The sequence below is a fragment of the Hemicordylus capensis genome, chromosome 4, assembly GCF_027244095.1.
Source record: "Hemicordylus capensis ecotype Gifberg chromosome 4, rHemCap1.1.pri, whole genome shotgun sequence".
Classification (NCBI taxonomy): Eukaryota; Metazoa; Chordata; class Lepidosauria; order Squamata; family Cordylidae; genus Hemicordylus; species Hemicordylus capensis.
In genome coordinates, this window is record NC_069660.1 from 57,398,038 (window position 1) to 57,424,766 (window position 26,729).

General features: G+C 41.9%; 1 protein-coding gene across 3 annotated transcripts in view; it reads left to right on the forward strand.

Moving 5' to 3' along the window:
* The window catches only part of SLC16A1 (solute carrier family 16 member 1), a 97,117-nt gene extending 71,019 nt beyond the window's left edge, over positions 1–26,098 (forward strand). For all 3 annotated transcript variants that reach the window (XM_053245130.1, XM_053245131.1, XM_053245132.1), the window contains exons 3-5: positions 19,609–19,752; positions 20,771–21,634; positions 22,149–26,098. In XM_053245130.1, the coding sequence (XP_053101105.1) occupies positions 19,609–19,752; positions 20,771–21,634; positions 22,149–22,426 (1,286 nt within the window). In that variant the 3' untranslated portion in view covers positions 22,427–26,098. The remainder of the gene's footprint in view (positions 1–19,608; positions 19,753–20,770; positions 21,635–22,148) is intronic.
* Positions 26,099–26,729: the final 631 nt, after the last annotated feature.

Sequence of the window (26,729 nt, forward strand, 5' to 3'; positions counted from 1 at the left end):
TACAAAGCAGTCTTACTTTCTCTTTAAGAAAACTGCTTTAGTACCAAAGTATGTAGTATTTTTATCTCATAAATGAATATGCTTCAGAATGCAAATTTGTTGGAGCACAAATTTGTGATTACAGACAACTACAGCCTTTTCCTTGAAATTTAAAATGCTTTCTAGTAACCCCTTATTTTATAAAGCAAGTTTTCATAAGCAGTCTATTAGAAATAAATATAACCCTACATGTAGAATATCCTCCTTCTGGCTGTGCCTTCCCTTCCCTGCTTTTTTGGCATGACATGAAATGGCATCTTTCCTTGGAAGCATAACTGAACATTGGTGACTTCTGTGCTCCTGCAACATTGGTGGGTGAGCTGCTTGACTGCTATTTGTATTTGTGCCTCAAAAGCAAATGACGTTGGTGGATTTGAGCACGAGTCTTTTCCTTAGAAGGGAACAGTCTCTGCTTTGTCCTCGCTCAGTTAGTGAGGCAACCAGCAGATTTCCCTGCCTCAGTGTTTCGAAAAGCACGTACATTGTCTTAATGAGACCTCTGTAATTGCTGGTTGTTTCAGAGCATGATTCAGAGAATTCATCCATTTGTGTACTGCTTGCAGAAGATTGAGAGGTTCTGTATTGGACTACAATTGCTTGTCTCCAGAATTCATTAAAATCTTTCCCTTCTCAAAAGCAGTCCCTGTAAAATGATGGCTGGAGTATTGGTTTACCAGTGGTCCATTATAAGAGCTGCTTTGTGCAAGATGGTCTAGCCTGGGATTGGGGGTTCTTGAACCTTGTAAGAAAGCCTCTCTCTAGTTGGAGAGCTGCAGTGGAAATACAACCCTAGGATGTGATTTTGACAGCAGCAACAAGGTCTAACTTTTATCAGGGGTTTACTAAGCACTAATTTACCTATTAATAACATACCAAAAAAGAAAAGGAAAAAAAGACAGGTCTTTGCCCAAGGAACTTCAAGTCTAAATTTTTACAATTGGAGAAGAGAGATAGAGAGGTACGGATAAAAATGGGACTAGTGAAAATCTAAAATCCACAGTATATTACTAAAGATAGTAATATCTTTATTAGGGCCAATTCAAGTGCCACAAAGTAGTGAGCATGTTTTTTTAGTTTTCCAGAACCTTAATTCTGGTTAGCTGTTAAGCAAAGCAGAGGCAGGAGAGAGAGCACTTTTCTTACAAGATAAGGCTACAACACCTGAGGTTCTTAGTTTAGAACAAGTTCTAGTAAGAACTAATCAGCCTACCTTCCTTTCATTGTCTCTACATCTGGACTAAATTTGGTTCAGTTCCAGGTCCACAAGTTAGAGCTCTTGCACCTCAAATGCTCATGCATCCACCATCTTGGATCGGTGTGGATGACATCATTACAAACTACACCATTGAGGTGTCCCTGTGTGTTACTCACTACAACTGTATCACATTTGGTTCAAATTGGTCAGACAGTCCTCAAGTTGGTGTATTTGTGCCTCAAAGGTTCACATGTCCACCATCTTGGATCGGTGTGGATGACATCACAAACTACACCATTGGAGCATCCCTATGTACAGCTGTAGCAAATTTGGTTCAAATCAGTTAGGCTGTCCACAAGTTAGTGCACTTGCGCCTCAAAAGCTTACATGTCCGCCATCTTGAATTGGGTTGGAGGACATTGTCACAATCTACGCCATTGAGGTGTCCCTATGTGTCCCAACAGCTGTAGCAAATTTGGTTCAAATCGGTTAAGAAGTTCACAAGTTAGCCCACTTGCACCTCAAAAGTTTACGTGTTCGTCATCTTGGATCGGGGTGGATGACATCATCACAAACTATGCCATTGAGGAGGATGTCACTCACAACAACTGTACCCAATTTGGTTCAGATGGGTTAGGCAGTCTGCAAATTAGCCCGCTTGCGCCTCAGATGTTCATGCGGCTGCCATTTTGAATGGAAGTGGATGACATCATCACATGCCACGCCATTTGGGCATCCTTATGTGTCCCTGCAGCTATAGCAAGCAGTATCTGACTTGGTTCATATTGGTCCAGGCATTGCGAAGTTGCGGGGGGGGGGGGCAATGGACGGATGAACACACACAGAATGCCAGGTGATCTCATAAGCCTACTGGAAAGTAGGATTAAAAAGACTGAGGAGTGACATGATAGAGGTCTGTAAACAACAACAACAACAACAATTTATATACCACTTTTCAACAAAAGTTTCCCAAGTGGTTTACATAGAGAAATAATAATATATAAATAAGATGGCTCCCTGTCCCCAAAGGTCTCACCATCTCAAAAATAAGATAGACATCAGCAATGGTCACTGGAGGGATACTGAACTGGGGCTGGATGGGATCAGTTACTCTCTCCCTGCTAAATAAAGAGAATCACCATGTTAAAAATGTGTCTCTTTGCCCAGTTAGCAGGGGCTAAAATTATGCATGGTGTAGAGCAGGGCTGCTCAGCCTCGGCCCTCCTGCAGATGTTGGCCTACAGCTCCCATAACCCCTGGCTATTGGCCACTGTCTGGGTATTATGGGAGTTGTAGTCCAAAAACAGCTGGGGGGGGGCTAAATTGAGCAGGCCTGGTGTAGAGAGTGGATAGAGTATTTTTTTTCTCCCTTTCTCACAATACTAGAACCAGGGGTTATCCGATGAAACTGATTCCTCAGAAATTTAGGACTGACAAAAGGAAGTACTTTTTCATACAACACATAATTAACCTATGGAATTATTTGCCACAAAATGTGATGACAGCCACCAGCCTGGATGGCTTTAAGAAGGGCTGCTCAACTTTGGGGCTCCTGCAGATATTGGCCTACAATTCCCATGATCCCTGACTATTGATCACTGTGGTTGGGGATTATGGGCACTATAGTCCAAAAAGAGATGGAGGGCCAAAGTTGAACAGCCCTGGATTAGATAAATTCATGCAGGATAAGTCTATCAATAGCTACTAGTTGAGGGCTATAGCCACCTCCATCTTAAGAGGCAAGATTCCTCTAAATACCAGTTGCAGAGGACCAACAGCAGGAGAGAGGGCATGCCCTCAGCTCTTGCCTGTGGGCTTCCCAGAGTCATCTAGTGGGCCACCTGTGTGAAATGGGATGCTGGACTAGATAGGCCTTGAGCCTGTTCCAACAAGACTGTTCCTATGTTCTTGGGGTGTGGGGTGAGCATGAAGGCCCAAAGGTTGCAGTTTGTAACAGGATGGATTGCATCAGGGCTTACGCGGACTAATTAGATTAGACTCGCTAGGTGCAAAGCAGATTTCACGTTGCACTGAATACAACAAATATTTATATACCGCTTTTAACAAAAGTGCCCAAAACTGTTTACATAGAGTAATATGCAATAAATCACTTGGCTCCCTGTCCCCAAAAGGCTCACAGTCTAAAAAGAAACATAAGATAGCCACCAGCAACACCCACTGCAGGGATGCTGTGCTGTGGATGAATGGGGCCAGTTGTTCTCCCCTGCTAAAGAAAGAATCACCACACCACCACCCCTGCTAACTGGGCAAAGAGGCACCTTTTACCGTGGTGATTCTCTTTATTTAGCAGGGGGAGAGTAATGCCCTATCCACCCCCAGCACAGTATCTCCAGTGACTGTTGCTGATGTCTATCTTATGTTTCTTTTTAGAATGTGAGCCCTTTGGGGACAGGGTTCCATTTTATTTGTTTGTTATTTCTCTGTGTAAACCGCTCTGAGCCATTTTTGGAAGGGCAGTATAGAAATTAAATTATTATTATTATTTATTTATTTACACAGTCAGACAGGTGTTATTGACTGGTTTGTTTTATCCAGACATCGAGTTCTTCCCAAAGAAATGGGATGGCTGGATTTTATTATCAATGTTGTTGCTGTTATAGATATTATTGCAGAATATTCCCAGTAAAGTTGTTTTTTGCAATTGGCTGATGGTGATTTCTGTGGCCCCTATGGTGTTGAGATGCTCTTCAAGGTCTTTTGGAACTGTACCCAGGGCGCCAATTACCACTGGGATTACTTTGGTCTTTTTCTGCCACAGCCTTTCAATTTCAATTTGTAGATCTTTGTATTTGGTGATTTTTTCTATTTCTTTTTCTTCTATTCTGCTATCCCCTGGTATAGCTATGTCGATTATTTTAACTTGTTTTTCTTTCTTCTCAACTACAGTTATATCTGGTGTATTGTGTGGCAAATGTTTGTCTGTTTGTAGTCGGAAGTCCCATAATATTTTTACATCTTCATTTTCTACAACTTTTTCAATTTTATGGTCCCACCAATCTTTGGCTACAGGTAGCTTGTATTTTTTGCAGATGTTCCAGTGTATCATCCCTGCTACCTTGTCATGTCTGTGCGATCTTTTTACAACAGCTGATTAGGTGGTCCATGGTTTCATCTGCTTCTTTACAAAGGCGGCACTTGCTGTTTGTTGTTGATTTTTCTACTTTTGCTCTTATTGCATTTGTGCTTAGTGCCTGTTCTTGTGCAGCCAGTATTAAACCCTCTGTTTCTTTCTTCAAGTTGCCATTCTTAAGTTGCCATTTCTTCAAGTTGCCATTCTTAAGCCATTGCCATTATTATTTCTTGTTTACACAGTCAGACAGGTGTTATTGACTGGTTTGTTTTATCCAGACATCTAGTCCTTCCCAAGGACTTGGGATGGCTGAATTTTATTGTCAGTTATAGATATCGTCGCAGAATATAGGCTGTTCCCAGTAAAGCGGCTTTTTGTAATTGGCTGATGGTGATTTCTGTGGCCCCTATGGTGTTGAGGTGCTCTTCAAGGTCTTTTGGAACTGCACCCAGAGCGCCAATTACCACTGGGATTATTTTGGTCTTTTTCTGCCACAGCCTTTCAATTTGTAGATCTTTGTATTTGGTGATTTTTTTCTATTTCTTTTTCTTCTATTCTGCTATCCCCTGGTATTGCTATGTCAATTATTTTAACTTGTTTTTCTTTCTTCTCGACTACAGTTATATCTGGTGTATTGTGTGGCAGATGTTTGTCTGTTTGTAGTCGGAAGTCCCATAATATTTTTACATCTTCATTTTCTTCAACTTTTTCAATTTTATGGTCCCACCAATTTTTGGCTACAGGTAGCTTGTATTTTTTTGCAGATGTTCCAGTGTATCATCCCTGCTACCTTGTCATGCCTTTTTTGTAGTCAGTCTGTGCGAACTTTTTACAGCAGCTGATTAGGTGGTCCACGGTTTCATCTGCTTCTTTACAAAGGCGGCACTTGCTGTTTGTTCTTGACTTTTCTACTTTTGCTCTTATTGCATTTGTTCTTAGTGCCTGTTTTTGCGCAGCCAGTATTAAACCCTCTGTTTCTTTCTTCAAGTTGCCATTCTTAAGCCATTGCCAGGTCTTGGTGATGTCTGATTTTCCACTTATATTGTGCAAATATTGACCATGCAGTGGCTTATTTTTCCATTTTTCTGCTCGGTTCTTGACTTGTTCTTTCTTGTAGGCCTGCTTTCTTTCATTGGTGTTGAATAGTTTCGCGTTATTGACCATTTGAAGTGCATCTTCTTCACTGTCCTTGATATATTCTTCAAGGCCTCTTTTCTCCTCCTCTACTGTTTGATGGACTTGCAGCATTCCTCTTCCACCTGAGTTGCAAGTGAGGTATAGCCTATCTACATCACTGCGGGGGTGCAGAGCATGATTTATGGTCATGATTTTCCTGGTCTTACGATCCAGCGTCTCTAGCTCTGCCTGGGTCCAGTCTATTATTCCTGCAGTGTATCTGATAACAGGTATAGCCCAGATGTTTATGGCTTGTATGGTGTTCCCACCATTGAGCTTGGACTTTAGGATTTTTCTAACTCTCCTGATGTATTCACTTCCAATTTTTCTTTTAACTTCAGTGTATGCGATGTTATCAGCCTGGAGAATGCCCAAGTATTTGTAATGTTCTTTCTCTTCCAGGTTCTTGATCTTGCTTCCATTGGGCAGTTCTATTCCTTCTGTTTTTGTTATTTTCCCTCTGTTCATTTTTAATGCAGCACACTTGTCTAGTCCAAACTCCATTGCTATATCGCTCCTGAATATACGGACAGTGCTTAGCAGTGATTTGATTTCTGACTGGGACTTTCCATACAACTTCAGATCGTCCATGTACAGCAGATGGTTGATTTGACTTGATGTTTTAGATGTTTGGTATCCGAGGCCTGTTTTGTTTAGTATTTGTGAAAGTGGGGGTCATGGTGATTACAAACAACAGAGGGGATAGTGAGTCCCCTTGGAAAATGCCTCTTCTAATGCTAACCTGTCCAAGTGTCTCGCCATTGATTGTTAACTGTGTACTCCACATGCTCATTGCTTTTTAAAATAAATATCTGAATGTTTTTGCTGACACCAGTTGTTTCTAAACATTTTAGTATCCATGTGTGAGGCAATGAATCAAAGGCTTTCTTGTAGTCAATCCATGCAACACTTAGATTGGTTTTTCTTCGCTTGCAATTTTCTAAAATCATTTTGTCAATCAGCAGCTGGTCTTTTGTGCCTCTGGTGTTTGGGCAATTTCCTTTCTGTTCAACTGGAAGCTGTTTCTTAGTTAATAAGTGTTGCATGACTTCATCTGCTATTATTCCAGTTAATAATTTGAACATGGTTGGAAGGCAGGTTATCGGTCTATAATTACTTGGAACTGCACCTTTTGCTGGGTCTTTCATGATGAGATGAGATTATTATTATTTCTTGTTTACACAGTCAGACAGGTGTTATTGACTGGTTTGTTTTATCCAGACATCGAGTCCTTCCCAAGGACCTGGGATGCCTCTTCTAATGCTAACCTGTCCAAGTGTCTCACCATTGATTGTTAACTGTGTACTCCACATGCTCATTGCTTTTTTAAAAATAAATATCTGAATGTTTTTGCTGACACCAGTTGTTTCTAAACATTTTAGTATCCATTATTATTATTATTATTATTATTATTATTATTATTATTATTATTAAGGTGCCTCTTTGCCTAGCTAAAAGAGGTTGGGACAAAAAAAATGGCTGTTCCCCTGCTTGTTTTTAGAATGTAAGAACTAGCTATTGTTTAAATCTGCATCCAGCAGATTAATAGGGAAATTATGGAAGAGTAAATCCTGATACTAGAAGAGTAGATCCTGGAGCAACGCAAGTAGCTTTCATCCAGCTGTTGGGAGAAGAAATACAGTACTTGTCTCAGAAGGATCGTAGTGATGCAACTAATCTCTTAAAGCCCTCACTTAGTGATGGTGATATTATTACTCTAAATGCGTAGTATATTTAACCTTGTGTGGTAACAGAAAATGATTGACATCCTTTCTAACGAAGCACTTGTGGAAAGCTGTTGCATTAGCTACTGGTGCTAAGCCTGGAGCTTGTGTTCCAGACTAGTGTTGTTCTGCCACAAGCATGTTTGTACAACAGTTGTGCAGTCTGTAGCCTGCCTAATATGTGTTAAAGGGAACTTTTGCTATAGTGCAGTTCCACAAATCCCCATGCTTTAATAGTGATTCAACAGGCCTCCAGACCGGTCAGGACACGGGGCAGTTCGGTTCAGAAGGACTGGGGTGGGGGTTCCATTAAGGGCAGGGGAGAGTTTACTTATCCCTCCCGCGCTTTCCCAACTCCGGCGCCATATTTACTGTAGAAATCGGGTGGCTGGATACCTCCCTGCTGCCCCTTTCCCTGCTTGGCTGCAGGTAAGACGGGGGGGGGGGGGGTGGGCAGACTTTTGCAGATCTACCTAGGAGCAGCAGAGCAGGCTTTTGCGGGGCAGGCAGAAGAAGCAGTGCGCGGTGTGTGCGCGTGGGGTCGGTTTGTGTGTGGGCGCGCAGAGAGAGCTTCTTCCTCCTTGCAAGGGCTCTCCAAATTGCTTTGGCCGCCTCCCCTCCTCCGGCCCCCGATCCCACCGCCAAGGCATTGCGACCACTCCTTCTCCTCCTGCGCGCCTTCTCCCGACAGGAGATCTCTCAGCACTCACACGGAGTTCAGCAAGAGATCTCCTGCATATGGTGGGGACCCCAATTTCATATATACACTGATGGCAGCTGTCGGTGACTGACCAGGAGAGAGATCTTAGGGTAGTTGTGGACAGCTCATTGAAAGTCAACTCAATGTGCGGCAGCTGTGAAAAAGGCCAATTCCATGCTAGGGATCATTAGGAAGAGGACTGAAAATAAAAATGCTAATATTATAATGCTCTTATACAAATGTATGGTGAGGCCACATTTGGAGTACAGTTCTAGTCACTATATCTTGACATTGTAGAACTGGAAAAGGTACAGAAGAGGGCAACCAAGATGATCAGGACCTAGAGCACCTTCCTTTATGAAGCATATAGGGCTCTTTAGTTTGGAAAAGAAACAACTAAGGGTAGACATGATAGAGATGTATAAAATTACGCTTGGAGTTGAAAGAGTGGACAAAGAGACATTTTTCATCCTCTCTTACAAGACTAGAACCAGGGCTCATCCCAAGAAACTGAAGGTTGGGAAATTCAGGACCGACAAAAGGAAGTATTTTTTCACACAGCGCATAATTAACCTATGGAATTCTGCCACAGGATGTGGTGATGGCCACTAGTTTGGATGGCCTTAAAAGGGGCTTAGACAAAGTCATGGAGGACAGGTCTACCAATGCTAGTCTGGCGGAATAGCCTGGTGGCTATAGGCCACCTCCAGTCTCAGAGGCAAGATACCACTAAATACCAGTTGATGGGGAGCAACAGCAGGAGAGAGGGCAAGCCCTCACCCCCCCCCACCTGTTGGCTTCTCGGAGGCATCTGGTGGGCCACTGTGTGGAACAGGGTGCTGGACTAGATAGGCTTTGAGCCTGATCCAGCAGAGCTGTTCTGGTGTTCTTATGTTCATAAACCAGTGTATGTGTGCATGTGCATTCAGAATGGGGCCTTCCTAATGCAACCTGAGCCGAGTCTGAGCAGACATTTAAAGACTTGTGTGTGTGCACATTTGCCTTAGAGGGAACATTTCTCCTAGTTCTCTCCACTACAAAACCCTGGCACCTTTCAAGCTGGCCAAACCTTCTATACCAAGGCCCTCTCCTGCATCCAAATCCAGACTGGTACAACTCTACGCCTGGAGTTTGAGCACTCTCTCTTAGAATAGAAGGGCTACTCCAGGGCTGTCCAGGATCCTATACTAGCTTCTTACCAGACTTTCACCAGTTGCATTTACCAGGCCACCTTGGCAACTTTCTTATGCTGTGCAAGGAGAAAGCACATAGACCCCCACACCACCACCCTCTGCCAAAGTCTCACATGTCCTAAAATTTTTATAGGGCAGTCTTGCCTAGAGACTGCATCCCAGTACACTTTGACACCAAACATCAGCTTTCTCCTCAGTCCTTAAACTCAGGCCCTCAAACTCTGCCTCACTGCATCCTCACATCACATACTTCCTTCGAGGGACTCCTAGCATTGCTCCTCCTTCCCACTCAGTTTCCCTGTAACCTTAACGTGGTCCTTAACTCTCTCTCATGTGTCCTCCATTTGAACCCCTCACTCCATACCCCTGAAGATTCTTTCCTACAAGGTATTTTTCCTGGTCACCGTAACATCTGCTTGGCAGGTATCTGAACTGGGTGCACTATCAGTCCATAAAGAACTTTGCATCTTCCAGCAGGATACAGTGGTTCTGAGGACCAATCCTACCTTCCTAAGGATGTCATTCTCTTGTCCTTCCCACCCCAGTCTCACCCAAAGGAGCAAACCTGGCACAAATTAGACATACATACAGCCTGTGCATATACATACACAAAACTAAAGACCTTAGGAAGTCGACTCTCTCTCTGTCTCCTTCCATCTAAATTCCCTAAGTTCCAAGGTATCAAAGGCCACCCTGGTACTCTTGATCAAAGCATGCACCTCAGTGATAAGAACATAAGAACAGCCCTGCTGGATCAGGCCCAAGACCCATCTAGTCCAGCATCCTGTTTCACATCGTGGCCCACCAGATGCCGCTGGAAGCCACAGGCAGGAGTTGATGGTATGTCCTCTCTCCTGCTGTTACTCCCCTGCAACTGGTACTCAGAGGCAGGATTGTTTAGCCTTGTTTGTCCCACATATGCTTTTGTTTGTCCCACAGATGCATCACACTGCCACCTTGGCGGCCTCTACTCACACCCCACTGGTCAAGATCTGCAGGGTGGACACCTGGTCATCCATTTTCCACTCCATTAAACACTACAAAATAAACACCTGCCAATCCACTTAAGCTGCCTTTTGGGCACACAGTGCCTCCAGCAGGTAGTAGGTGATCCACTTCCCACCCAACACATTATTGCTCTGGTATGTTCCATTGTAATGAATGGCCTCCTACACTGCGAGAGAAAGAATAGTTGGCCTTGCTGTGAATTGTTCTTTCTACACAGTGTATAGAGGTCATTCTGCCCACCTGGGGACCATTCAGAGACTGCAAATAGGTATGCATCGGCAGGCCACTACTTTACTCTCTACTGGTATCATCTCTAGCATCTATCTCTTTATTTGGCCTGTCTCCTTAGTCTGAAGATACAGCAGTTATGGAGCTGCAACAGTTAAGGAACTGGGAATCTTGCTTCTGCTGCATGCTGGGTAAGGAGGCTCGGCTAGCTTCCTGCTTACCTGATCAATTTACCTTTGAACAATCCTGTCCATTGGAGCAAGTGGTGAAAAACAACCCATTGTAATGAATGACCCCTACACTGTGTAGTACAGAGAACCATTTATGGTAAATCCCATGTTTCTGTTGTGGTCATTGACTTGCATCCAGATGGTTACTCAAGAGTAGTGCTGTTGAAATTAGAGGGACACGTTTACTTGTCCTATTTCAATGGAAGCACTCATGAGAAACTTTGGATATAAGCCAGTGACTGTAATGGTCTGCCTCATAGCTGTAACATTTAAGTGTGGGTGTATACTCACTCACACACTATCTATTTATCTAATCTATCTTTGGGTTACCTGAGCCAAAGTTTTCAGACAGAAGGGATACAATTTTTTTGTTGTCGTTAAAGGTTGAAACCCTCCGATTTGGAATACTACAGGTTTCCTTTTAGCCGTTGCTTTTGCCTCTTCTTCATTATTGATTTTCTTCTTCTTCTATTCTTCTTCTTTGTTGAATCTGTGCCATTAATTGAATCTCACCTTGCTAAGTGAGGACAAAGGTTACTTCTATAATAGTCGTTCTCTTATATTTAGCAGGGGGAGAGTGCTCTATTCAACCCAGCACAGTATCTTGCTGGTGTCTTGCTTTTTCTTCCTTTTTAAAGATTGTGAGCTGCTCTGGGACAGTGCACTATGTTTTCATTTTATTAGCTATGTAAATTGCCTTGAACTTTGTTAAAAAGCAGTACGTGTTTATTTATAATAATAAATACCTACTGACTTCTGTTGCTATTATTCTGAACTCAGAACATGTACCCAACCATTTTACAGTCCTGGAATGCTTCAGGAGCCCATCTCAGAGTCCACCTCCTCTTTGGGTTGTGCTTTTTTGGCACACTAAATTTAACCTAAGTGGGTGCATAAATGCCATTTAACAAACTAGGCACTGTTTTGGAAATTACAATTACAAGCGTTCAGTTCTACCCAGAGGAATCTTTTTATTCTATGCAATTCTAGTACAAATGAAAATGTTTTGGACACAGAATCTGCATACAAAAAACAACCTTGCTATTCAGTGCAAGGTATAGTGCTTTGGATTTCTTATTGCTGTGATGGAAAATAAGAAGTGATACAAGGCAATTATCTACTTATAGAGCTGAGCATGATGCAGTATGATACAATTGCTATCCATCATGTCTGAAAATTAAAGCTACTATATCCTTGGACTTAGTCCTGCTCACAAGGTGTTGGGGTTTTTCTTTAGAAATTGGATGAGTCTGTACTTGGTGATACAGACCTGGCTTGCTTTTGCCAAGATGCTCTATCCTTGATGTATGATAGAGTTATACTGCAGTTTGTCACTGCAATTGTGTTGGCTGTAGCATTTGCCACTCTTCCTTGCTTGCCCCAGGAAGTTTCTCCTTTGGCCCGCCCCCCTTTTTTGGCAGGATTCTGCCTGGAATTGCATGAGAAATTAGCTGTTCTAAAATAGGACCAGAATGGTTTTCAGTAGCAAAACCAGTCTATACCTCTAAAGCATTCAGATTCCCTAGGGCAACGTTTCAGCTCTCATTCGTTTGCATCAGTATTCTATAAATATCACAGAATTCCTTCTCAACCTGTATTTCTTTATGACTGCCCTTCTTGTGGCAAAAAGTGTAGTTTACTTTACATGTTCATTTGCATTGCTGGTGGTTTATCCGTGCTCCAGTTAACTGAAATATTCTTGCTCTGTGCATCTGCCCAGAAATGGAGAGCGTTATTTTCAAGATACAATTGCAGTGACTAAAAGCTTTGTAGAGGCTCTACCACTTAAGATCTTTGTAAACTATAAAATGTCAAAGATTCATCTGCTGCAAAACTTTACATAAACCACTTTTTGCAGCAATGGGATTTTATTCCATGAAGCCAAATGTAATTTGACTGTCAGCTGACCTTGATTTATGTCAATTCTCCATTTTTAAAAATGGGGCACAATTCAATAGTGTCCTTAACAGACACAAAATTTCATTGTGTGTAAGTTAAAAGGTTTTAATGACACATTTTCTGATTACTTAGTGGCTCCAATTGAAGTCTACATGCAGAGTGCAAAAATAGTCCTAGAGCCTATTCACAGGTGATACTCAACACTCCTACAATGAGTATACCATATACACAGGCAGAGATCTGTACACAGGTGCAGTTATTCACACATTATGTTGAAGGTACAGTAGTACCACTTCCTATCAGTCATATGCATTTGAGGGGCCTGTACCCATGTTCACTTTTAAAACAGATGCAGTTACAGTCATCCATGTACAAAGATGTATGAGTATACAGACATCTGTGTACTCACATAGCATAATTTCTGAATAGGACTTAGATTTAGGCTTGGGGACAATCGTATACAAAAGTAAAACCTGATACCAGACTACTGTATGGAAAGCAGTAGTTGCAACATACCAGCTCCCAAGATCTTTAATCACTGTTGCTATAGGCATAATTGCATAAAAAATATTTAAGGAAGGATTTGGGAATCCTCCTTCACATAAAAAGGAAATGATGGGAGAAGTGGTCTTGAATATGTTTTCTCCAACCTCTCGTTAATGGAATATTTGGTGGTGGATTTGGGATGGATCTCTAACTAGCAGCAGTTCTCCAAGTTTTTAGGCAGAGTAGACAATTTTAGGCTGCACCAATGTCCTGACTTGTTACGAGGCAGCTACGTGCATTCAGGCTAAATTCTGAGATTTTCTATGGGTTACTTCCCTGTAAAATGAAGCTAGGTGTTTTTTGGAGGATGTGAATATATTTCAAGATTATGTTGTATTCAAGAGGTCTGCAGTGCTTTTACACGATTCTTTGGAAGCAGTCAGAGAGCACCTAGTGGGACAGGTTATGCAACCAATTGTAATTCTGCTAGAATTTTAGACTGGTTTGTCTTCCAAATGGGATGCTATTGGGACAATACTGGCCCAATTACTTAGCCAGCTTCTATTTAGTTATTTAAGTTTAAAGGGTCACCATGAGGACAATTTTGTTATTTGTTAATGAAGAGACTAGATCTATTAATAATCAGGGCATGCCAATTCAGTTTTGTTTAAACTGGCTTTAGTGTCTGTAGAACATTCAGTCTACTCTTAATCACTGTTTACTTTGGATTTAGGGTTTTCTGTAATGAAGCTCTTTAAATACTGCAATGTAGATTAATCAGACTCAAACCTTTTGTGTGGTAATTAAAATAATACAATTTGTACATGAAAGGGTTTGGCTAGAAAGGATTTGAACTGTGATCACAGTTACTGACTGGCTATGAATTGGATATACAAATAATACTAAAATAACTCTCTTTCCTACACCTGTTTTGTTGATGGCTGTTGTCTTCATCTCTCTCTCTCTCTCTCAAAGAATGCTCTTTCATTCACTGCTCATGGAGCTGTCCTACAGCTAGCTTCTGTTTTTTCAGTAAACCAGCAGAGTTTAACATAGAGGCAGGGGCATAACTATAATAGGGCAAGGGGAGACAGTTGTCTGGGAGCCCACTGCTTTGCCCCCCCCAGAGGCAAGTCACATGACTGACTCCCCCAGCCACGCACCCGCCTGGGCTTCCTTCAGTTGTATTCATCCTCCAAAATTGATGTGAGTGTTAAGACCTGGAGCTAGCAGGACAGCATGTCTTTCTCTAGTACCATTAAATGACTTGCAGCATCCACAGTTAACCTTGCTAGGCCCCTGCATAGAGGGGCTAATCTCACAACCATTTCAGTTATATATTTGCCATAGGAAGAGCCCTCCTCCCAGCTGTGTTAATCCATGGCAAGTGCATCCATTCTGCTACTTGATTTCCATTTTACACTTGCTTGTGGACTGCTAATGGGATTAAGCCAGTTCTAGGGCTGTCTGTGTTTCCTTGATATGGTTGTATAGTTCCAGCTATGTAAACATGCTCTTAACTAATTCTAGTGCAGTGGGGGTCCAATCTATTCTGGCTTTTGTCTGGTCATTACTATAATAAATGGCATTCTTTTGTCTCTGAGGTCAAGAGCAGGCTGGAAAGTTTAGACTGGACATAGGTGCAATTCGTCTCTTTTGTTGAAAGGGTGTTGGGAATGAAGTATATCTACAGAATTTTCTCTTGGAACATACATAACATTTGGGTGACATAGGATTCTGGCAGAGTTAGTAGAAAAGCTCCCTCTAGAGTTCATCAAGCAAAGTTTCATAACCAGCAACCAGGAAGTTGCCGGTTATGAAAGCTGAAAGTGTTTGCCATAAGTGACAAACTTGGTTCGAGCTGGACAGCTAAAGCAATTTTGATGCTATCCAATATTTAAGGAATACCTGATGCCCTGTTGAACTGGATGCTGTCCATTCGTGATGCAATGTACATTTAAACATAGTGGCCAATACGTTGTGTTAATGTGGTTCTTTTTCAAATCAAGTGGAGCTAAACAGAGATATTCCTCCTGGACTACAAGATGACCATGCAATCTCCCATCACTCTTTGCTAGCTGATGACCAAGAGAGCTGCTTTCTTTTGAACATGTAATAGTGTTGCTACCAAGAACCCCTAAAAAGACACATTCTAGGAGGCCGAATGAGCTAGACGAAGGAAAATTGCTAGTGGAAATTATTTTTATTTTTCGATTTCTCAAACAAGTTTCATGGAAATCTGAAATGGATAGAAATCCAGTGAACTGAAACAATGTAGCATGTTTGTTTCTTCATCATTCTGTGAAAGTCCAGATTTCATGTCTGTAAAAGTACCCAAGAAAACTGCAAAAATTTGTTGGAGTTCTCCAGGAAATTTTCCCAGAACTTGTCTGGGAAACAAATATTTCTCGGTTTTTTTATTTTTCTGGTAAACTCTAGATTAGAAGACCTTGCCCACACTATTTGCCAAATGTCACATTTCTGTCTTTTCTGTGGGTTAGTCTGGGAGTTTCATGTCAGTGAGTGAGAGAGACCGATAGATACACGCACACCAGGGCTGCACAACTTCAGCCCTCCTGCAGATGTTGGACCTCAGTTCCCATAATTCCTGCCTATTGTCCACTGTGGCTGGGGATGTTGGGAATTGTAGTCCAAAAACACCTGGAGGGACCAAGTTGTGTAGCCCTGAGACAGAAAGAGATATAGACACCACTAAACTTTATTTATTTTCCCCTTCAGGATTAAGAGAAATGGGCAGAATTTGGGTAATTGCACCATAGCAAGGACTCTCAACCTTTAAAAACAAGTATACCTCTTCTGTCACAAACATTCAGCTCAGACAGACAGATAGATAGATGGATAGATAGATATTGCATGTTACAATTATGAGACAGGCTACTTCAGTCTCTGGCTCACATCCACAATAAATTACTCATAAGCAGTCTTATTGAAATTAATGGGAGTGTAATAGTTTTACTAATCCTTCAATTTCAATTTCAATGGGAGTCCCCAGTGCTAGTTTGCTGAAGCCTGGGAAAGCAGGAGGGCTCTGAGTACCCCGGGGAGCCCTTAAAATACTCCTAGGGATACCAATACTCCTTTTGCATGGGAATTTGTGAGGGAGCTAGAGTGAAGTAGCATGATAATGAGCAAAGTGGCTTAATTTTAAAATTGCCCTTATCTTATCTTGTATTGTAGACTGAGTTCTCTGATATCAACTAGATTTAAAGCTCTTGGTGCAGAAATCAATCCAAAATAAAATGATCAGAAATTTTTTTTGCTTCACAGATGGAACTGAGTGTAGCTAGAATACTTTGTTTTGTCAATCATATCTAATCTTAATTTCAATTAGGAAAAAGAATGACAGTAACATACTGCATCTCCACTTTGTCTACCAGATCAAATGTATTCTTAATGCAATAGAACAGGGAGTTAACAAAGGCTTGTTTTGCTCATGTGCTCTCTCCAACATCTGGACAGCATTGCTTCTTCTCTGAAGATGAAATGTAGCTACTCTAAAATCATATGCCCTGATCTAGACAAGGCAATCCATGCACAGAAGCAGGCTGTGATTTGAATAATGAAGCTGCTTTCCCCACTTAAAAATACAGCAGAAAAACCACTTGATCTAATCCACAGTTATTTAGCTGTGTAGTAAGATTATTGCTATGCTCTCCCCCGATTTTGTTTTTCCATCTTTTTAATTAGCTTGTAATTTCGTGCTTTGATGCATGCTTGTTCCCTGTAAATATTTCCTATAGAATAATAATATTTTTTGACAATAAGATTTGTTTGAAGATTGGTTTCATATTCTGCCCCACCTATTTGTGTTGGGTTCATGTCATATATACTTTTTTTATACTGCCCTAGTTGAAAGGAAGTTCTTTGGAGTCTTTTTTACACAGGACTTCTTCACTTCCTCCTCAAAAGACAATGTTGGCAGCTGGTTTAGTTTGAGAGAGATCAGTGTGGAATGCTCATGATCACTGGCCCCTTAAGACCTGTAATAATTTCTGTGTTCAGATCTAGTTTACACTCTGAGTTCCTGACATGCATGTGGAAAGCTGCTTTCACATGGATCTGGAGTAGCAATCTTCTTCAAACTCCATAAAACAGAAGGTTGTGGAAGTTAGTGCTTCAGTGCACAGGAACTATTGGTCTGTACACTATATTTGTGGGAGTATTACTTATGGCTGTTCACTTTCTGCTGTCATTTAACACACTCAGATTTCGTATTGTAACTAGCAAAGTTCAGTGGGTCAACGTGCTAGGTATACAGTTAATATTCACATTCTGTACCTAAGTGTGGATGCTGCATTGACATCTTTGTTGCACCAAGAATGGTCTGGCTACTGGATTGTTCTATACCATCTTTTTTCTAGGGGTGTGCACGGACCGGTTCGGAGGCCATTCTACTGGCCTCCGAACCGGTCTGGAGAAGGGGTGGTTTTGGTTCGGGAGGGTTAGGGTGGGGGGTTCCATTAAGGGTGGGGGGGGTTTACTTACCCTTCCCGCCCTTTCCCGCGTTGGCGCCGTAAATATTGCAAAAAATCTGGGTGGCAGGATCCCTCGCCGCCCGCTTCTATTATATATTATGGCTCTGCTCCTCCTTATTTTAAAAATCGGGGGGTGGCAGGGTGCTTCCCTGCCACCCCCTCGAAGCCCCCTGCTGCCGCTGAAGCCCCCTTAAATCTCGCCCGGACCGGAGAAACCGCGCTCGGGCGGGCGGCAGCGAGACGTCCGTCCGTCCGCCCGCCCGCTCCCTTCCTTGCCGAGTGCGAAGTGCAGGGAGCCTTCTGCGCACGCACGAAGAAGGAACTAGGAAGCCTTCTTTGCGCGTGCGCAGAAGGCTCCCTGCACTTCGCACTCAGCAAGGAAGGGAGCAGGCGGGCAGAAGGACGTCTCGCTGCCGCCCGCCCGAGCGCGGTTTCTCCGGTCCGGGCGAGATTTAAGGGGGCTTCAGCGGCAGCAGGGGGCTTCAAGGGGGCGGCAGGGAAGCACCCTGCCGCCCCCCGATTTTTAAAATGAGGAGCAGAGCCATAATACATAATAGAAGCGGGCGGCGAGGGATCCTGCCGCCTGGATTTTTTGCAATATTTACGGTGCCAACGCGGGAAAGGGCGGGAGGGGTAAGTAAAGCCCCCCCCCGCCCTTAATGGAACCCCCCATCCCAGCTCTGAACCGCAGCTCCGTGGTCCGGTGCACACCACTACTTTTTTCTTTTCTATCATTTGATATCTTTTTCTCCAGGACAGATGGCATAGCCAAAGATGCAAACAGAGGCTGAACTGGATTATCATCATAATTTTTTAAAAAATGAGGGAAACTACTTTTACATATAAACTGACACCTCTGGGCTTTTTCACACATTTAATGTAGTGGCAAACTTGGGACCAATAATCTTTGCTCACTGATGAATGTGCACACATGATAACATATATGCACAGTTGTCCCCATATGTTTGCACATCTTACATTTTTGTGTATGTTTGTAAGAGTTGGAACAAATGAGTTGGAACAAAAAAGATGGGATGTGGCACCCAATTTCTGTGGATTTTCCTCTCCTGTCACAGCTCAGCTTCCTACAACATATCACATGCTATTAGAGCTACCAAACCTTTTCAGAGGTTTGAAACCTGGTACATCAGGTTCCGGTGGGTAAATTGTTTGGAGGCCAGTTCTTATCCCTGGCTATAGGGGATCACATCTTGGCCAGAAAGTCCACAATTCCTCACCCCTAGACTAAACATTTTTGAGAGGGGCACCTGAATATCAGAGTGGTCCAGGAGCAAGTTGCATTGCCGGCCTGTGTCTTGAAAGACATGAAGGTATCTGTGGTCATCTCTCATTGCTCACTGGGAGGAGCAACTGAATAGAAGAAATGGCACAAGACACTCTACTCTTCCACAACCTGTGACCAGGGGTGGATTAATCTTTTTGCCACCCATAGGCAGCCAAAGATTTGCTGCCCCAGGGACAAGTGTAAGGGGGAGGGGGGGAGGGAAACTTAATTCTGTTTTTTTACCTTTAAAAATGCAGCTATGTAGTGGTGAAAGCTCCACCCACCTCTTAAACCATCACAGGAGGTGAGGTCGGACACTGGAGGACAGCAGTGAAAGAGGTCCTCACTCAAGCCTGGCTTACTCACAAACGACACAGAGCGGGCGATTTCAGGCCTCTTTCGCCTCCGTCCTCCAGTATCCGACCACACTCCTGTGATGGTTTAGGAGGCCAGTGGAGCCTCTGCCACTACACAGCAGCATTTTTAAAGGCTGAAAAAAAGGAATTAAGTTTTCCTCCAAGATGCTGCTTCCCAAGATTTGCCGCCATAGGCAGCTGCCTATACTGCCTATATGGTAATCTGCCATTTCCTGTGACTCGTTCTAACACTGGACCAACCTTTTCAGAGGATGTAGAGGAATGAAACTGGAAAGCTTTGCAAACAGCATTCCGTTGAATAGCTTTTAGGGTCCAGTGCACTGTGTGGAACAGCCCAGTATAAAATTTAGACAATCCTCCATGTGATCCGTATATGGCATCCATAGGTTTTGTAAGTTAATATTTTGCTTGGCATACACAAAAAGTAGAAAAGGAATAAAATCAAATATGTTTGGATGATGGTCTCTTTGATTTCTTCTAGGTCCCATCAGCAGCATCCTGGTGAACAAATATGGCAGTCGGCCTGTCATGATTGCAGGGGGCTGCCTGTCGGGATGTGGTTTGATTGCTGCCTCCTTCTGCAATACTGTGGAAGAGCTCTACTTTTGTATTGGGGTTGTGGGAGGTGAGTTGCACAGCTACCAGACAAAACTCTTGTTGGTTAATTCTAGTTATTGCTATTTCTTCTTTTGAAGGGAAGATATTGTGTTGAATCATGCTATAAGAAAGCTAATATAATCTGTGGAGATGTAGGTAATGTATCGTATAATGCCACAGCCTTTTGGAGAGCTGAAATTTCTCTTTTGAGGAAGCTCATTTAGGGTAGTAAATCTTATTTTCTGTCTGGGATAACCAGCTTCTTAAACTTGGGACATCAGATCCCCCTTGGTAAATTGTTTGGAGGCCAGTTCTTATCCCTGGCTATAGGGGATCACATTTTGGCCAGGAAGTCCACAATCCCTCACCCCTAGGCTAAACATTTTTGAGAGTGGCACCTGAATATTAGAGTGGTCCAGGAGCAAGTTGCATTGCCGGCCTCTGTCTTGAAAGACATGAAGGTATCTGTAGTGACCTTTCATTGCTCACTGGGAGGAGCAACTGAATAGAAGAAATGGAACAAGACACTCTACACTCCCACACCCTGTGATTCATTCTAACACTGGGCCATGATTGTGAAGCAAGGCATTGCTTCCTACCTTGTAGGTACTCTCAGGAAATGAGAGAGGTGCTGGGCAGAGAGAATAAGGGATATACCTCTCATTCACAGTCTGAATGAAGAAGGGGTGGCGATAGATTAAAAAAAATATTTTTGGAGCTATCCATTAACCATCCCAGTGCTCTTTGGTATCCTTTTCTTAAAACAAACAAAAATAAATCTTGGTCTGTAATAGACTTGACCTCCTATACCTTGAAGCCTTGAAATTTTATTGAATTTTGTCAACTGTGCAACCGTTGGATCAAATACTTCTACTCTTACCTTCTCAATGGCTTGAAGCAGCAGGTTGATCTCCTAAGAACATAACCCAGTTCCTTCTGCTCAGCCACCTCCTCCATGAATCCATACTTGTAACACCATAGATTTCCACAGCAGCCATTTACATACCTTGTGAAATTTAATAATGCTTTTCACTTCTGTTTCCCAGGTCTTGGACTTGCATTTAATTTAAACCCAGCCTTGACCATGATTGGCAAATATTTCTACAAGAAGCGTCCATTGGCAAATGGCCTGGCTATGGCAGGAAGCCCTGTGTTCTTATCCACAATGGCTCCCCTGAACCAATATTTCTATGGCATTTTTGGGTGGAGAGGGAGTTTCTTAATACTTGGAGGCCTCTTGCTGAACTGTTGTGTTGCTGGGTCTCTGATGAGGCCAATAGGCCCCAAGCCCGAGAAGCAAAAAAAGGAGGCGAATGAAGCATTGCAGGAGGCTGGTAAAGTGAAAAAAGATGAAGGAGCTGGAGATGTCAGCACAGACCTTATTGTTGGGAAAACGAAAAAGCAGAAAGACTCAATCTTCCAGACCATTTCCAGGATACTGGATTTATCTCTCTTTAAACATCGTGGTTTCTTGCTCTACCTGTCTGGCAATGTGATCATGTTTTTTGGACTCTTTACTCCATTAGTCTTCCTCAGTAATTATGGAAAGAGTTTGCATTTCTCGAAAGAATCTTCTGCCTTCCTGCTGTCCATTCTGGCTTTTGTAGATATGGTTGCTAGACCATCCATGGGCTTGGTAGCCAACACCAAGTGGGTGAGGCCCAGGATCCAGTATTTCTTTGCTGTGGCTGTGATCTATAATGGAGTATGCCATCTTCTGGCCCCTTTATCCACCAGCTATGCTGGTTTTTGTGTCTACGCTGGCTTCTTTGGATTTGCCTTTGGCTGGGTCAGCTCCGTCTTGTTCGAAACGCTGATGGATCTAGTTGGGACTCAACGGTTCTCCAGTGCTGTTGGCTTGGTGACTATTGTGGAATGTTGTCCTGTGCTCTTGGGGCCACCTGTCCTAGGTAAAGTATTTCCATATCTCTCTTGGGAGAGGGGAAATGAGAGTGTGGGACAGTGTCTACTTTTCAGGGAGCTGCAAATGTGACGTGAGACAAAGGAACAAAAAGGTAATTGTACCTTTCAAATCAGAAATCTGTAGGATGACCTAGCAATTTGGTTTCTTCTGGAATCATACACGTGCCAGAAAGGTGAATACTTCACCTGCAGGAAAGAACCCATAGCCCTGTTATACATTAGTGCACATAATAGTAAAACTGGCCCAGATAGCTTAAATTGATTGTACATCATTATGCAGCATATATAAACCAAAGTGTGAGTTTGCATTTGTGTAGAAATGGCCCAAAAGGGGAGAGGAAATAGTTGTCACTCTCTTTCGAATTAAAATGTAGACTTGGATCTCTAATCTTCTGTTGTTGTTGTTGTTGTTGTTGTCTAATCTTCTGTTGTTGTTGTTGTTGTTGTTTTAAAAAGTGGACAGTATTTTATACTGTATCTCTTTTTCTCCCCACCTATTAGGTAACCTCAAGGATATGTATGGTAGCTACAAATATACCTACTGGGCATGTGGTTGTATCCTGATTGTATCGGGGATCTTTCTCTTTGTTGGGATGGGCATCAATTACCGGATGTTGGCACAAGAGAAGAAAAAGGAGGACAAAGAGAAGGCTGAAGGGAAAGAAGAGGAAACTAACATCGATGAGGCTGGGAAACCAAAGGAGTCCAGCAATGATGTGGCCAATCTTCCTCAGAAAACCACAGAAGGTGGTATAAAGGAGGAGGAGAGCCACATGTGAGGGACTGGTATCTTAAATCCAGGAGGATAGGATTAAAAATTTATCAAGATGATACATTGTGTTTGGATGTGGGGAACACTACTGGAAGTTAAGTGGTGAGAAATGTATTAATCAGGTGATATTTTTTAACAAAGCTGCAAATGGTCTTTTTACCAACATTTGACAGTTCAGTGGGCAGTGCCATCTTTTTATTGGGGTGGGAAGGGGAGGAGGGAAATTTTTATACTCTTGACTTTTTTTAACAGTAATATGATTGTACTAATATGTGCCTTAGAGCTTCTGCATTAGGCTATTCTGGCAAAGCCTTAATTCCATCTGACCAACTGTTCTATTTGGCAGTTTTGTAGTCTACCTAGGCTATATCTATAAAGGATGTCTGACTTCTTTTATTGAGTAGGGTCAAGATTGGCTGTGAAATGAACACTACTTCACATGCTTCTAAAAACCTGTTACTGCCAGACTTTTTGTAGAAGTACCAATGTCTTTGGAGCATGGGTGAGGAAAAGGTTGATAGATTTTTTTAAATATAGTTTTGGAAACTTCAGGATCAAACTGGTCTCAGTTGTAAAGTTAAGACCAACTTTGCAATTGTAAAAATTGTAAACTGGCTCAATTGTAAAGTTTTCAAGAGCATTTAGAAATACTAGTTGCAAGGTTTGTTTTCTTCAAAAGTCCCTTCCTGATTTAAATTTGAGGTTTCAGAACCAGGTAAAATATGCAGATACTTTCATATGTTCTTCACTTCTTATGGAGTCACGTCTCTAAATTATCATTATTCCTCTGGTAGTCATTGGCCTAAGTGGTCTTTTGTTGGAAAATAAACTGAAACAAAACGGGTATTGGTGCAAGGGGGCAAGCTGATTGTTTAGTACATGCCTTAACTTAAATTCACACTTATCTGTTTGACTTATTCTATGCCTCTGCTTAGCTTTTGATCAGAAAAGACTAAAGCTGTCACCTCTAAGCAAGCTTGCTCTAGAGTCAGTCCCACTGAAATCAATGCAGCTTGCTTCTCAGTAAGCACACCTTAATATCAGGCTTTTTGCCAGCATCACTACCACTCATGCTGTTTCTGCTATCTCACTGCCTTTTACCAACTTCACTGCTTCCAAAGGGATGCATTTTCAGCTCTGATGTACCTCTAGGAAAATGTCTAGTGCTTTGAAGAGAGGATACACAGGATACTGTTTTAACTTTTGCTAGCCTGCCAGAGCAGAAACCATCAAGAAGCCAGTGGCCAAACTGTCCCTGACTTCAGTGGGAATGTGGTTCTGTTTCAGTAACATTTTGTCTCTTTTTCCAACCTGTGTTCAGAATGGATTTGCTGAAGAGCAGCATGTCTTCTCTAAACTGGACCAGAGATGGAGACATTACTTTCTGTTCTTTGTTCCCTGTTCTTGTCATTTTGGCTCCTAATAGACTAAGAATTTTGCAGAGGTACATAACTACTTAGCTGCATGACATGTTGTTTGATAAAAGATGGGAGAATCCTTTGTACATTTATGTTTTGCATTTTTTGGTTCATGTTGGTGAAAACTACAATTTATATGTAAGGATAAAGAGAGGGCTGCTTCTTCATTGCAGGCCAGTTGTACTGAAGGTTAATCAGCAGTTCTGTAAGACACTGTATTTTTCAAATAAACTACTTTGTATAATTTGCACATCAAATGCTGACTCCCCCCCCGCCCCATTTTAACTATTTTTAGAGCACATAACCTTCACAGTCACATTCCAAGGTGTATATACACACTGTGTCTCATGGATTTTCATGTGAGGAGATAGTGTGAATGTTCCTTTTTTGCATGTAACGTTAAATGCCATTAAGGCATAATGTCTTGAATCATTCAATGAAATGGAAGCTTGTAGGTTGTAAGAGGATAATTGACAAACACAATTTCAGGTTTTCTCTTGGAGCATACTTGATCTCGCTTGTGTGTGAAAGTGACTACTGAAGTGATAGCGTTACCTTGCTTGCAAACTGTTTACCATCTAGCAACACATAGAAGAGAACTAGACATTATGGAGGATATGTGGCCCCATGTTGTGCTCCTCTCTCTCTTGGTAACATCTAGCAGTTGATGAATGTGAGGTGTAATGTTGTTGTGTTCCTAGTTTGCCTGCATTGCTCAGCTTCTCTGGCGGCTGCTTGCACCATTTGGAAAAATGCACAGCACATTATGAAGTGGAAAAGGAAATTCCGTATTACTGTTTTTTGCAGAGCCATACATCCTCTATACTGTCTAGTTCTAGCCTCAGTGTATCTAATAAATAACATGTAGCTTCAAGGTATTAAAATTCCCAATTTTATGCTTTGGAGCATGTTTTGGGCATCTGAACCTGGCTTGACATGAGCCAAATTGTGCTGTGGTGGCTTTTAACTTTTTATCTTCCTGTAAACTAGTGTTCCTTTCCAGATCATACTGTTGAACCACTAACAGGTGTTCTTAATGTTCTTGCAGTTTTATTTGGCCTGATCAGTTAGAGAAGATGTCTAGTTAAACGATGGTTTCTGTTTCCAGATCTCTCTCTCGTTATGACTTCAGATGACATGCACACAAGAACTTCCTGTGTGTTTTGATTTTGCACAAAACAGGTGCACAGTAAGTTCCCTTTTATAGATGATTGTGTTCTAGCTAAAGGCAGGTTTGGTATTCAGGCATTCCATGCCTCAACATTTCCATTCTTCTTGGCAGACTGATTAGCCAGAGCTGATCCCATATTGGTCCACAGTTGTAGTGCAGGCAAGTTGGAGGACCCATGTATGCTTGGAGAATACCACAGGCTCGTGTGTCTCTTTGTGAGGAGCTCACATAAATTATTCCTCTAGCATGAAAACTCCAGTAAGATGTGATTTCATGAGTTGCTCAGTTCATGAATGTTAATAGCTTATAGGAGAGCTGGCAGAAATCCAGGAGCAGAAAACTTGCACTGTAAGTGTAGGATGCTTGCTTGTTAGCACAAACTGCTAAGCACACATGAGTAAAGTGACAAGCTCTTTTATTAAGAACTCCTCTTCAGTTGCCACAAGAAGCATATACATCCTTTAATGCTAATGATAACAATGTGTTCTAGTCTCTCTTCCAACCCAACTAAGATAGGACTTTTAAAAATGAGCATAAATCTCCAACTTCTCAATAATGTTTCTTGCAAACTTAATGTATCTCTAAGAAAACTATTTCTTCATGAAACATTGCCTTGTCAAAGTTCATACTGAACAGAGAATTTTTAAATTTTGCAGAAACTTGCCTAAAATATTATGCAAATATAATTGGCCCAGATGTATGACTGATAGCAATGCAGCTGAAGAAACTGAGTTTTTGTAATAATCTTCCAAATATGTAGATTCCAATATGTGACTTTTCTGGAAGTTCCTTGATAGTATTATAGAATGCACTGTGGACCCCCCTATTCTGTTGTCTTGGCTGCTGAGTTAATTACTTTAAAAAAAATTGTAATTGCATTATGCTCTAAAGTTGTACAAAAGGAACAGTTCAGGGTATTTCCACATTTTAGAATAAGTTTATAGAGCCCGTAGAGTATTTTGTGCAAAGAGATTTTATTGTACTGTTGTTGAACTGTGATATTGTAAAACAAAGTTATTTTATGTTCAGATGCTCCATGTGTCGAGAATTCACTGGTTCACATTGCAATAAACTAACCATAAAGCTTCAAGTGTGGTCCATCTTCTTGTAACAAGAAGGCATAATAACAGTTGCATCTAGATGCACTTGGCCTCAACTATACATCAGGTAAGTTAGAAGTATTATAGTTATATTTTATAATGCCACAAATTCACAGATTTCCAAAGACATTTTCACTACTAGTGTGTGTTCTGGCGTATTCTCTGTCCTGAAAGTATATTTCATGTTGTCTATTTATTTATTTTATTTATATTATTTATATACCACCTGATATATACATCTCTAGGGGGTGTACACAATCCAAGGAAGAATATAAAAATATAAACAAACAAAGCACTTTCACGAGGGGGAACAATTCACAGAGTGAAATAATTTCACAGGATAAAAACAATTAAACAGTTTAAAATTTTAATTAAAAGCCTGAGAAAACAGGTGTGTCTTAATAGTCTTTTTAAAAGCAATCAGAGACAGAGAAGCTCTTATTTTGACAGGGAGTGCATGCCAAAGCCCAGAGGCAGCCACAGAGAAGGCCCGACTCTGAGTTGCCTCCAGATGAGCTGGTGGCAACTGTAACTGGACCTCCCCAGATGGAACATACAAACATAGGAACATAAGAAGCTGCCATATACTGAATCAGACCATTGGTCTATCTAGTTCAGTAT